General features: G+C 36.7%; 1 protein-coding gene across 1 annotated transcript in view; it reads right to left on the reverse strand.

Annotated features, from left to right (window-relative positions):
- Positions 1 to 13,933, reverse strand: part of ATG2B (autophagy related 2B) — a 63,789-nt gene that overhangs the window by 24,060 nt on the left and 25,796 nt on the right. Inside the window, 13 exon segments of the mRNA XM_006184160.2 lie at positions 412 to 582; positions 857 to 933; positions 1,319 to 1,389; positions 1,972 to 2,064; positions 2,323 to 2,429; positions 3,609 to 3,689; positions 3,858 to 4,057; positions 5,047 to 5,197; positions 5,675 to 5,847; positions 6,241 to 6,398; positions 10,777 to 10,919; positions 11,175 to 11,373; positions 13,042 to 13,144. Of these exon segments, the coding sequence (XP_006184222.2) occupies positions 412 to 582; positions 857 to 933; positions 1,319 to 1,389; positions 1,972 to 2,064; positions 2,323 to 2,429; positions 3,609 to 3,689; positions 3,858 to 4,057; positions 5,047 to 5,197; positions 5,675 to 5,847; positions 6,241 to 6,398; positions 10,777 to 10,919; positions 11,175 to 11,373; positions 13,042 to 13,144 (1,727 nt within the window).

Below are 13,933 nucleotides of genomic sequence, written 5' to 3' on the forward strand. Positions count from 1 at the left end.
GAAGATAATATAATACAGGTCAGGCCCTGGTGATAGCACGACCGCCTGCCCTCTGTCTCCTCACGGCATTTCTACATGCAACCTGCGTGTAACAGGCTCCTACATGATAAATGCTTTCTTCCCTGAGGACACAGGAAAATAACTTAAGCCTGGAAAAAAGTATGTTGGCTGAGAAGATTAATGTTCTGAAACAAAAAGTATCAAACAGTAGAACAGTTTTCCAAAAAGGCTCATGGAGTCACCTTCCCAGATCCCATCACTTTGAAAGTAAAGAACAGAGTGACAATATTTCAAAGTTTCCTTTCCACCCTATGACTGTCAGGAAGACCTCCCTGATGTAAACAAGTCACTCATGCGGCTGGAGTAGGGCAGGCGTGAATGGGTTCTAATCAGTGATGCTGGCAACGGTACCTTCATCTTTCTTTGAGGGGCTCCAGGCTTCATGTCTGCTTTGTGAGCTGCCTGTAAGTCCCCATAGCTTGCAATGTACTGAATGAGATTCATTAACGCAGCACAAGAGTCCGAGCACGTTCTGATATGGACAACGTCACTCGAACAGTGTAATTCAAAGCGCGGCTCAGTCTGGACAGGACAGAGGGGAAAAAAGGATAAAAGTGTTTTCCAAAACAAGAGGAAAAAAAAACTTTAATGTAGGTTTACATTAAATAAAATATAATTTCTCTTGTCACAGGAAATACATATTTATAATACCTCAACCTTAATAAAATATTTTCTCTATTTTTGACCAAAATTAGGCATGCAGGAAAATAATTTTACAGTAGGTTCAGTATGTTTTTAATGTCTTCTATAAAAAAGAAGATTTAAATAAAAACATCCATTTATTTTAATAACTTACTTGCTCTCCATCAGAATCAGACTTCACTGCAGTTATTGTTAATTCCAAAAGCCCCATATCCATCACACGAACATAATCTAAATTTTTTTAAAATAAAATAAAATGTCTGTTAACTTTCAAAAAATGTTTATCCAACCAACACCTAATAAACTAGCATTTCTTTAAAAGTCATGGCAAGTAGTCCTGCTAAATACTCATAATGTAATGGAAATACAATGTCATCCCACAAAAATCCTACAGTTTATTTTTAGTTAGAAATAAAATTTGCTTGATATAAAACAGAGTATATAATTTGATACATTTCATCAATGTTACTTATATCACACACTGATATTACAATATTTAAACTGATAACAGCCTTAGTTCTTTGGCATTATTACAGAGTTAAAATGCTTTAAAATATTCCCATACAAAAAATAAAAGAGCATTTATCTATACCAGATTTTGTTTTCTAACTCTCACCTCTGTTCAAATTTATAGTGACAGTATTACACTTGTCAGACAGGTATAAAGCAGCTTCATCCAAGATTATTCTGGAAAAAAAAAGATAAACTCAAGATCTAAAATACTAACCTTAAATATATGTCACATGATCACTACAGACTTAGTCGCACCATTCTTTCTGATATATATATATAGTCAAAGCCATATGTAGTTTCTAACTTACATTATCTAACATTTCTTTAAAATTCATTGTTTATCGGTATAGAAAAATTTTAATGATGTGAAGAATGAGATTAAATCATCTGCTCAAATTAATTCTAAATTTTCAGTAGTTTTAAATTCACAAGGTTTAAATTAGGAAAATGAAGTGTATCAGGTGTTATGGGAAGTTTATATATATGTTTTAAAAAGAAAACTAATAGTCTCAAGAATTAATTTCCTCCCTAAAAATGAAATATAGTAACAAACAGAAGAGATGAGACAAATCATCTAAGAATGAAAAACTGAAAACTTGGATAAAGGGACATGATTGATAGTAAAAAGAATGTTGATTTTAACAGAAGATTGAGACTTTAATCAAAGGGTTTAAATAAATCTCTGTTAGTACATTTGGAACAGATGCATTTAGTACACAGTGTAAACATTTAGTATAGTAAAGTTTGCGCGGGTACCTGAGAGTAGATGATGATTTATCCAAGGAAACACTACTTGAAACGCTGAATGTTTCCACAGTAAGAAGAGAGCGAACTGGCAAATAAAGAGGCCTAATACCACAAAGAAACGAGAGAAAATGAATCACTATGCTGTGCACCAGAAATTAACACAAGATTGTAAATCAACTATACTTCAATCAGAAAAAAAAAAAAGAAAGAAAGAAACAAGAGAACATTAGTCTGCTGCAACAAAAGAAACTCCCTTTAAAGAGCATTTTGAACCTTAACTCTACTGAATTATACATTTTTTCAAAACTTAGTACATATTTTAAAGAATCAAACTTTATTTTGCTCCATTTATGAACTAACCTATAATCAAGTGCACAGCTCCAGAGATGAACATGGAAGGTTGTAAATGAAGTTGGAGGATTGTATCCCAGAACAGGTTCATCAGCAATATTCAAGAAGTATAAAATCTATAATCACAAAAATATAAAATGCCCTGCTTTAGAAGAAAAAAAAAGTTTTGATATGATATCCTTAATACCAATGTAAAATAAAATAGCTCACAAAAAAGCAACCATTTAATGGAAAATCATACCGCTTAAAGAAAAAAATCATTTTAAAGGAATTCATTTCAAAAAGTATTTGCAAAACTAGAATTTGAAATGAAGAGGCCCATCTAACAATTGCAATGCTACAGAGAGACCTTGGAAAAATCATATCCTCTGAAACTAACAAAGTATGTATAATATACTTTCAACATTACTTTGCTTGGAATAATTCTTGAAAAAAACAAATTTTGCTAAAGACTGTTTAAAACTCTCCGTCTGGTTTTCTATACAATCCATTGTTGGGAGAAGTTCTCTTTCCTTGTGTATAGCCAGCTCAGTCTGAAAACCAGTCCTTCTCACCAACATTTATTCTGCTATATTTCTATCTAAATAAAAAGAGTGAGCTAAATCTCTCCCTTACAACCAGTTAGTTGACTAACCATCTCTCTAGCCCTGACTCTATATATTCTATATATGTATTTTATGTTTCAGAAAGTTTCTAACATTCAAGTTTAAAACAATTTATTATTTTCCCAGCACAAAGAAAAGGTTTCTCTTTCTAAGGAAAATGAACAAGGGTCACAGTGTGCTAGTTTTCCTCCTCATATAGAGAGTTAACTTCTTACCCAAAGTTTCCTCTGAAAAGGGTAAGCAACCACATACAGTTATTACACTGGAAATTAATTACAGAAATCCTCATAAATTCCTCAAAGCATGTTGCTGGCACAGGGAATAATTCTAAAATTATGGCATTTAAAGCGCAGATGGCTGTAAGTGCAAGTCAGCACATCATTCACTGTCCTCTACGCCAGGCACTCGACAGGTCCTGGGACGCAGAAGTCCTTCCCTTTAGTGACATAAAAGATAACACTGTTTTTGAGATATTTAGGAACCAAGCTTTAAGGTAAAAAATCAATTATATCCTGGGGTGGTGATAACGTTCTATTTCCTAACTATAAGAGGTAGTGTTTATACTGGAGTGTTTACTTCATGAAAATCCAATAAGCACTGAACATTTATGAATTATTAACTTTTCCAGTATGTGTATTATATACCAATAAAGTAAAAGATAAATCACTACATACATAACAGCTCTCTTACCTGCTCATGCCAGCTAAGCCCAGAAGGAAGCATTCTATGCTGGAGAGTGGCTCCTTTCAGTCCTACAGCAATGAGAAATTCCTATACAGAGCAACAGAGACTTAGATGTATCACCTACATAACTCTCTAATTCAAAAACTTGAAAAGTTTTTCTAAGAAAATAAATGTGCTGCATTTATGCAGTCATTTTTAGCTAGTAATCAAATCAGCAACAAATACTTAATCGTATAAAAAGTACAAAACACAAACCTTTGTATTGGACTCTGATTTATCAGACAATATTTTAACTGCAACAGAGAGCATATTCAAAGCATCTCCTCCAACACCATCTGAAGAAGCTCTACTGAGGCCATCTTCTTCAGAGGAATAAATAGTAGGTTCCAGCCAATGTGGGCGGGTTGAAGTGGGTAGTCGTGTTTCTGTAGGAAGAATTGCTCCATCCACCATGCCTACATCCACAATAAGGTGAAAATACAACAAAATGATTATTTGAAATTAAGTCACTAACTTCTGTAACTCAAAACAAAAGTCCATGTACTTCCACTGAATATACACACAAACATAATCCTGGAGGCAAAATAACCAAGAACCAGCTTGGAATTAATAATCGTTTCTTCTCTACTACTGTTGATATGACTGACAGTACCCAATTAAAAAAAAAACAGATTTGAAATGCTAGGAAAGTTAACTTTAAACAAAATCTGATAAACACTAAGAATGTGTATCTTATTTCTATTCACAAAGTAACACAGGGAATGTGCTCAAAGAATGTTAATTCTGTTATCTGTTACTAAAAGGAAATAACACTTAAGAGAGAATGAAGAATGTAAAGTCCCAACAACTGATCAATGGGTAATACAACATGATATATCCCTAAAATGGAATATTACTTGGCAATAAAAAGGAATGAAACACTGATACATTTGTATGAACCTTAAAAACATCATCCTAAATGAAAGGTGCCAGCCACAAAAGACCTTTTAGTGTATGAGTCCATTTATATGAAACAGCCAGAATATGCAAATCCATAGAGACTCAGAGTAGATCAGTGGTTTTAGGGCTAGCAGGGACTGGAGGGCTGTGGCAGTTTATAGCTAAAGGGTACAGACTTTCTTTTGGGGGTGATGAAATGTTCTACAGTTGATTGTGATGATGGTTACATAACTCTGCAAAATACTAAAAATCATTAAAATGTATACCTTAAATGGGTGAACTGTATGGTACGTAAATTATATCTCAATAAAGTTATTGCCAAAAAAGAAGATAAAGTCAACTTCTAATCAACAATAATTATTACTTTGCCACTGGAATCAAAACACCCCACAGAAAATAGTTTCTAATATCAAGAGTTCTATTCTCAATAGATTTTCTTTATTAAGCAAAATGTAAACATGTCTAACCAGAAGTGAACAAAACACATATTTAACATTTGTCCTACCTTTGTGGTAGAGACTGAAGCTGCTGGAATGAAGGCAGATGTAGTGCTTGTCATCAAAACCTTCATATTTAGTCACGCAAAATAACGAACCACTATTGAATTCTAACCAGAATTCACCATGTTTGTTTTCCAACAGATCTCCATTATCTTGCTAATAAGATCAGAAGAACACAGAAGTCATTAATTAAATGCAGAAAATTAAGAATGACCCTTGAGATGCTCCTTCTTGATTTAGCTTGGGAGGATCTCCCAGACAGTAGCACAGTGATCCGAGTCCTGAACCATTCAACATATTAAAAACTGAATAATTAAATGCTATGCACCCCAGGGCCTCTTCTGCCAAATGAATCCCTGTACTTCATCCTCCTTTATTGTAGATAAATTACTAGCTACCATCTCTGGAGTAGAACCAGCACGTTTTCCAAAAGAAGGTCCATGTAATGTTTGCCTTTTGATCTGCAATGAAAGCTAAACTTCCAAAGGTGCTGTCATTGTGGCATGCATCAGAAAACTGACCTTCATCATCACTGAAACAGCCTCTAACTGCCTCAATTACTAGACGTGTGTATTACGGTAGACTTAAAATAAGACACACTTGAAAAATCATTTTGGATTTATAAATCTTTACCTTTACATCTGTAAACACTGCCATCAATCCATGATTAATACTCAGAAGGACCGAGAGAAAACTCTGTGAGTTCTTGTTCTGAGAGTCTAGTTTTTTTTTCCTACGGGAACGATAATTGTGATCAACAGTAGAAAAATACTGCAGAGTCTCCTCCTCAGATCCACTCTCCTCATCTATGAGAAACAAACGTCACAATTACAGCTCTTCTATCAGCTTACTAAAACAGCATTCAAATTTGAACATTGTCACAAGAATATTTATTTATTTTACAATCTCATTATTTTTACAAAGGACCTGACAGACAATAAAAATGTACTTTCTATGTTTTTCTCTTCACCACTGAACTTCAGGCAATGTATATATTATCATTATTAAAATAACATTAATAAAATTCTTAATAAACATCTAGAAGTGGGGAAATACTGTAACTTACTAAAAGGTATTATAAAACATAGTTAAAAGTGGAAACATCAAAGAAAAATTTTAAATCCATCAATGTAAAAGGTTACCACTTTGTTTATTGATAAGCCAGGCATTTAATTCAGAAGAAATTTAAAATACATTACCATAGTGAACTGTAGATTTAAATGGACTAAAACTATCTTTGCTGAAGGTATTAATCAGTTGACTGGCTACTGAAAGCCCAATACCGTATGAGATATTTTCAAATGTCTCTACTGGTGAAGGAGCTGTTGGTTCCCAAAGCAGCAAATCATTAAAGATCCTATAAAGACAGAAGTTGAAAAATAAATACATAACTCCTGGTTCAGCTGAAGATAAACTAAAGAATATCCCTTTAAGAAGTCACATGAATCATACATTTTTTCTCAATGGTGAAATGGAAATTAGATTCTACAAAAGACTTTTTTTAAAGCATCAATTATATTCTCTCAATGGAAAAATAACTGATATGGCTATACTGCAAGGCAGTGAGAAAGGAATCCGTATAGTTAGTGTCTACCTGAGTCCAAATTACACACATTCAAATGCACTTTAAAGGAGGAAGTTTATTAAAAATAGAAACCCATAAAAGAACAAAAGGAAGATTGTTTATGTGTATGAGAGCCCTCTGTAAACTGTAGCAGATTACACATTGTCTCATCTGACTCTCCTCAATCCCATGGGGCAGCCGAGGGAGAATTATTATTCTCACTTTACACCTGAAGAAACTGTCTCCGAAAGGTTAAGTGATCTGTCCAAGGTCATACAGCTAATCAGTGGGAGAACTGGGACCAGAGCCCAGGTAACTTCCAGCTCCCAGCTGAGTTCTCTACCATTTCTCACTTTCTCTAGGGATACATGCTTTTTCATTCTTCAACAGAAAGCACAGCTTCACTGGGAAGTCTGCGTGAGATGAGCAATGCGTGTAGAACAGGGAACAGAGAGAGGAACCCCTTCTAACTAGTGCAACAGTCAAGTCAACACTGGTGATTAACGAGGGGATACATGTCAAGCTAGACTACCACCACATCCTACTTTTCCAAAGAAATACTCGTCACTACTCAGATGCCCCACCCCCACCACCCATCTCTTATGTTGCCATGAAAGCTCAGACTTTCCAATGTCCTCTACAAAGACTTTTGTTAGGTTTGGACCCATAGCATATCCTTCACATACATAATTCAATCATCGCTACGCTATTTTTTTGTTTCCCCTTCCTAGACTGTAGCCCCTCAGAGAGGGATTTGTGTTTTTGTCATCGTTATATGTGCCTAGCACAGTGGCTGTCACACTGCAGGCACTGCAGGTTTGAGGGCAGGACCAGTGGATGACTCACATGGAAGGACTGCCAGAAACACAGACTCATCGTAAAGCCTAGTATGAATACCAATCAAGGTGCCAAGCGATGATGCAGCCCAGGCCCCTTCCTGTGAGAAGCCACTTGTCTAGGAACTTCCCGGGCCAATTCCCAAGCTTCTGAGGCCCTAGAAAGTATAAACCAGGACTGAGTACTGCAACTCTCAGTAGATTGTAATCTCCACCTAAAAGGTCTCTTTTTGGAAGCATCACTGGGTGAGGAATACCAGGCACACGGGGCAGAAGCATGTCTCATCTCAGACACACTGACAGTGACGCCCAGAACTGTGCGGTACTCATGCGGCCCACCGCCTCGTGCACATGTTACTCACAGGACAAAGAAACAAGAGTCTAAACCCAGATCTTAGTCTAAACTCCTGTATGAACATATAGTGAAAACGAAGAAGTTTCTTAGGAAATTTTTCTTTACCTTATTCCCTACAACCATTCTCTTACCTTCATAGGTTAAAGAAAAACTATTACTTTAAACAAAGCCTGGAGCTCATGATATGTGACCTGTAAATGTAAGTTTCAAATGATTCTACTATGTTTTCTTTATTTGTATTTTGGCCTAAACACAGTTTTGACACGATTATTATTATAAAATGTTGAATGATGTCTCTAATATCAAGAAAGAAAACACTTAAGATATTTAAGGACACAGCACCATGATTCTGTGGCCGTGAGCCTGAAACATAATAGATGCTCAATAAATATGTGATTTAATAAAACCAGTTAGAATACTTTTTTATATTCTATTCTGAAAGATTTTTGACATAGAAAAAAATCCTCCTGTACCTGGGACTATCTTTCTAAAAAGAGCCAGTTGACCAAGTCACTAAAGGAAAAAAACAGTATTTTACATGTATGAAGTAAAAGCAGAGTTGGTTATAACTCCTGCTCAAAAAGATATTTTTTAATTTTATATATAATATTGAGGCATTTAGCAAAACTTGAATGGGATCTGAGGATTAGACAGTAACATATAGTATTAATTCTCTCATTTTGATGGCTGAATTATGGTTATGTAGAAGAATGTCCCTATTTGTGAGAAATACTCAAGTGCTCAAGGCTAAAGCGACATTAAGCCGGCAGCTTACTCTCAAATGGTTCAAGGAAAGAAAGCTCTTGGAACTGTATTTGCAAACTTTTCTGTAAGTTTGAGAATGTCTGAAAATTTTTAAAATAAAAAAAAGCCAAATAAGGGGCAAAGAATTCACACCCTGAGCAACTTAGATATGTGATTTATATGATCCACAGGATGGGGAACACTACAGTATTTCTGTAATTCTAGGGGCCCAGAGACAGAGAAGTGAGCAGAGTAAGAAAGAACAGAAACTCTCTTTAGCAGCTCCCCAGATGAACAGATACTCTCCAGTTCCGATTTAAGCTCCCTCACCCGCCATACCACTGATGTCCCTCACATGCGAACTGCCAGCTGCTGGCAGAACGCTGCAGCACACCTGAGAACTACATCTCCCACCAGCTGAATGATGTTTTGTACAGTCACCAAGGGTCGGCTGGGTTTGGTTTCAAATCTGTTCATCCCACCTGTATGTTACTATAAGTACAGTTTAATTCAATATCGTGCTGATGACTTAAGTATACAGGCTTCAGTGAAAAAAAGCCTAAAACACTTGGAAGGATTCTGCACTCAGACTGCTTTGAAACTATTTTTTCAGTCCACTCTAAAGGAATTGAAACTGAATATTTTAGACAAAGTCTTCTGGACATACAGTAAACAAAAATGCTAACCAGTGGCTCATAATCAAAGAAAGGCCTTGTCCTGCATTTAAGAAAGAAGCGGTTAATGAACATATATTCATAAAGGGAATATTTAAAGTACGTATTACTACTCTGATATCCCAGTTTAACCAACAGCCACCTGCTCAATCAATGCAGAAGGAGAAAGAAATGGATAAACCTCTGGCTGGACCTTGCACTAGTGTCATTTCGCTGTTAGCCCTGCACATTTGTTAGTTCTCAGCAGACACTGCTCAACTATAAAATAAGGAGAGTAGTCCAGAGGTCATGGTTTCCAAACTTCAGATCATGTGTAACTCCCAACAGTTTAAAAAAAAATTGTGAAAGCCTTCCAATGTGAATTTATAAGTTACATGTTACTATTTATGTTATATTATAAAACAAACATAAAAATGTAAATTTTAAAAGCAGATTTTTTTAAGTTAAATAGAAGTACTAACATTTTCTTCCTACGCCTCAGTGGGCTGCCCTGTGACTCACATCTTCAAGACAACTGAACTAAGTGGATCTTTCTGAAACTTAACTTCCTCATTCTAAGGATGACCGTCCCGCTCACTGGCTGCCAGTGAGGAGACCCAGAGCTTAGTATTAACAGTTAAGGATTAAAGGGCCAGGGTTATTGGATACCAAGTAAATCTACAGCAGAAACAACAGTTTGGAGTTTCTGAAGATTAACAAAAATTTAGATAATTTGCTTACATGTGGGAAGCAAGGGATGACAGACACTAAGGACATCTTTTTCTAGAAACCTACATGACCACCCCTCAGGTACGCCAGAGTGGGTGGAATGATAACCATAACAGATGACTCCTGAGTGCTTACTGCACACCAGGCACTGCTCTCAGAACCTTCCACATGTACATCATCTAATGCTCCCAACAACCCACTGAGACCCATTCAAGTATCATCTCTATGTTACAGATGAGGAAACTGAGCTTACAGGGACTGGGTGAACCGGCCAAGAGTCTATGACCTTCCAATCCTAGAATGCCATTTATTTCAACATATTTGCTTGGTATATGTTTCAAGGTACTTACATGTAATGAACTTCAGTTTTATACACAAGTTTACAAGTTAGAGTTTCTACTTCTAACCAGATGCTTCCGTTTAACTCTGAGAAGGGATGTTCCTTGTACAAAGACTCCAGGACTCGGACTCTACACTAGTACCCGTTGGTCCTCTATTACAAGTACCTCCCAACTCTTTTCATGTCACTGTACCTGAAGAAGATGCATTTTCTCAATATCCTGTGGTAAGGTGACAGGGGGCAACTAGCCAACTGAGGGTGACAGGAATAAACACCTCACACATCAGTAACCCAGTTACCAGGCACACTGGTCAGGAAACTCCGCTATGACAACAGCCCACTGTGACAGTAACAGTTCTACGGTAAACACCGCACCAAGTACACTGAGCTGACAGTAATACTGTCGCAAGGGAAGAAAAGGGGCAAGAGGGAAAGCAGGGAGGTAGGGCGACAGGGAGGCAGTTAGGAAGAGAAGTCTGATCCCAAAGATTCAACTAAACGTGTTTAAACTCACCTATTATAAAGCTTCTCATAAAAGCTTTTATTAGGTAGTGTTATATGAATATTAGGTAACGTAAGTTCCAGCACATAGTGAGAATTGCTGATTGCTTTATCCTGAAACTCTGTCATTTCTACAGGGTCTCCTGGCATCACCATCTAAAACATAACAGTTTAGTGCAGAAACAATGCATCAAATAACCATTTTGTATTTATCTTCTTGCTCTACCCATACAACTAAGTGAGCAACTAAATAAGCACGTAACTTTTAACCAAGGGAGAAACAGACATTATTTAATCTTGGAACTAAAAATCTAACAAAAACAATATACAATGTATTTTACTTAAAGGATTAAAACCATTGCTATCTGATAGAAGGTAATTCCTTTGTTGCTTGCTCACTTTTTATTTTACCTGTTCATTTTCGAACATTACTCTACGAGAAGAAAAGGGAGACGGGGCTGGTCTTCTCAGGTCACAAACGTCTTTCAGCGAATGAGCGCCTCCCTCCTCTTCCTCCTGATAGTGGCCACCATCACTTTCTTCTTCCTCCTCAGCTGCTATTCTCTCCAAAATGGAATGCATGGCTGGTGGGTTTACTTTCAGTACAATTCTGATAACAGAGACCATTTTAAAAATCAAGATCTAAGCGTAAACTGCAAAACTAACTTGTATACAAACTAATACAAAGCCCACTGATTAAGTCATTGGTGATAGGAGTCGAATTTGTAGTCTAGTTATGTTTACTGCTGTAAACTTAAAAGTGTGAAATTGATGCAACAACTAAATAAAGGAACATTAACATTTTATACTTGGCTAACTGAAAATCTGATATTTTGAGAATAAAAGGGTTATTTTAAAATTTCATTAATAGCCAGCAAATTTTACCTAAGAATTCTATATATTATCAGTAAGCCAAATTCACCTACATGCCATCTGTTTGACTATGATGGAATACTTGCATACCTGAGAAACCTCACATTATATAATTGTCCGAGTGGAAAAAAGGAGGGGTTGATTAGGGAATCTATTCAGAACAGCAAAGCCATCTTTTCCCTCAGGAATTTCAATAGGCTTGTGTTACTGGTGGTCTTCTGTGGCTACAAACCCAAAATATCAGGAGCCTCTGACGACACTAGCTTGTGTGCCACAGAAACGCCATTCCTTCCCGAATCCTCCGCGGCACAACACTAGCACAGGGCTCGGTGGTCTCCTTTTTATCACCACATCAGCCCGCTGTCACGAGGAGGCATGGTGTTCTCAAACAAAGCAGCTGTGTTGCATCTACAACAGCTTTTTTTCCCCTAAGCAGGTGGTGCCAGTTGTTTCTATTTATGAACTAAAAACCTGTCTCCTAATCTATAGATATCCTAATGCAAATCATGCTTTCAAACTACTTAATTGAAATAGATCTGTTTCTTATGATGAAAACTCAGGCTCTAAACTCCTGCTCACTATCAGGCATGCACTGATAATGCCTACCCAGGCATCTAATAGTCTGATACATAGGGGGCAGGGCTGTAAAAGAAGGCAAGTAAAAAAAAATGGCACAAAATAGATCGCTTTAATTCTTTGAGAGACTTCACGTACTCAGTTTTCAACATAATAAAGGATCATTATTCAGAGAAAACTAAGTTCTTTTAAATATAACCCAAGCCCACTATCAGGATAATTTGATTTAAAGAATGATTTCTCCTCCCTAAGACTCCTCTGAAGCCATGCTGCTCTAAGTCCAACTGCACACTGGGATCACCTGCTATAGCTTTTAAACTACACTGATGCCCAGGCTCTGTTTCAGAATCTTAAGGTGGTGCCCAAGATGAGTGTTTTACAAAAGCGCCCCAGACCTGAAAACACTTTCCTAAAACAATCACTGACTAAGATTCATTTGACGGTTAACCAAATGGTGCTATATGGTATCTCTTCCACTAAAGCCCTTTTTAAAAATGAACTATTTTTAAAATGGTTAATGATTCTTTTGTCCATCTAATTAGGCTCGGTAACTTGAGGCCACAGAACACATTTTATATTTCCATCCCTGTCAGTATCTAACAGACACCTTTGACAAAGTAGTACTCAATATATTTTTTTAATTTAATTTTTCCATCTTCTTTTGGTTCTCTCATCAAGGCTGAATATTTTTAGCTTAAATTTAATAGCCAAAATAGTAAAAAAAAAAACAAAACCAAAAAAAGCCCACACACACAGAAAAAACTATAGCAACTTATTTTTGAAAGGAAAATCCCATTAAACGTATGTACCATAGACATTTGGCACTCACCGCGGCCAGTCAAAGTCATCTGACGACGTTGTATCTCCATCTCCTCCACTAGCCACATGGAAAAACTTAATAGATGGTTCTCCTTTACCTTCCTGGAATGACCCTAATAAAACCAGACTGATTAACTGAAATTCATTTCTTCTCAAATGCTAACAGAAAAGGTACTTTCCTCCTTAGAGGAACAAAGATCCTCTAAATCAGGGACATGATGCAACACTGACTTCTACAGAATTTACTCATTTGTTCCTGCTGCACATGTGCACGTGAGGAGACAGGATGAGCAGATAAATTAAAGATGCTAGCATTTTGCTATTTGAACTCAAAGCCTTAATGTGTACAGTGCAATCATCATGACATATTAAATGCAGCAGCTACCACTTACTGAGTGCCACCTAGTGATTCTTCTTCATAGAAGTTTATGCATTTAATCTAGAAACATAGGGATAATAACTGCATTTCTTAAATGTCTATTTTGTACCAAGCACTGTAAGAATTATCTCTTCACAATAACCCCATACATGTTTTTTCATTCCATTTTACAAAGAATGGCTTTCCACTAGAATAGTGAGTTTCTTATCACTAGAGACAAGGGAAGGCTCCAGATAACCCTAAAGGCCTTTTCACGAAGTCATAATTGGCAAGTCAACTTTAAATGTCTATAGATACGTAAAACTCAACAAGAACAAGGGAAGGGAAACTGCAACCTATTCCCAGAGAAGGAGGTTAGCAGAGGGGGGTGTGGTGGCAGAGAGGGGCTGGGGGGGTAGGCAGAGGAGGGCTGCTTAGGAACCACAGAAAAAGTCAGGATCCTCCAGAGTTCCTCACACACTGGGTTCACTCTAAGTCTGTATACTGTCTTCATTAGCTGACGAAAGCAAAGTAATACACGAAA

Source organism: Camelus ferus, chromosome 6 (assembly GCF_009834535.1).
Source record: "Camelus ferus isolate YT-003-E chromosome 6, BCGSAC_Cfer_1.0, whole genome shotgun sequence".
In the NCBI taxonomy this organism is placed as follows: Eukaryota; Metazoa; Chordata; class Mammalia; order Artiodactyla; family Camelidae; genus Camelus; species Camelus ferus.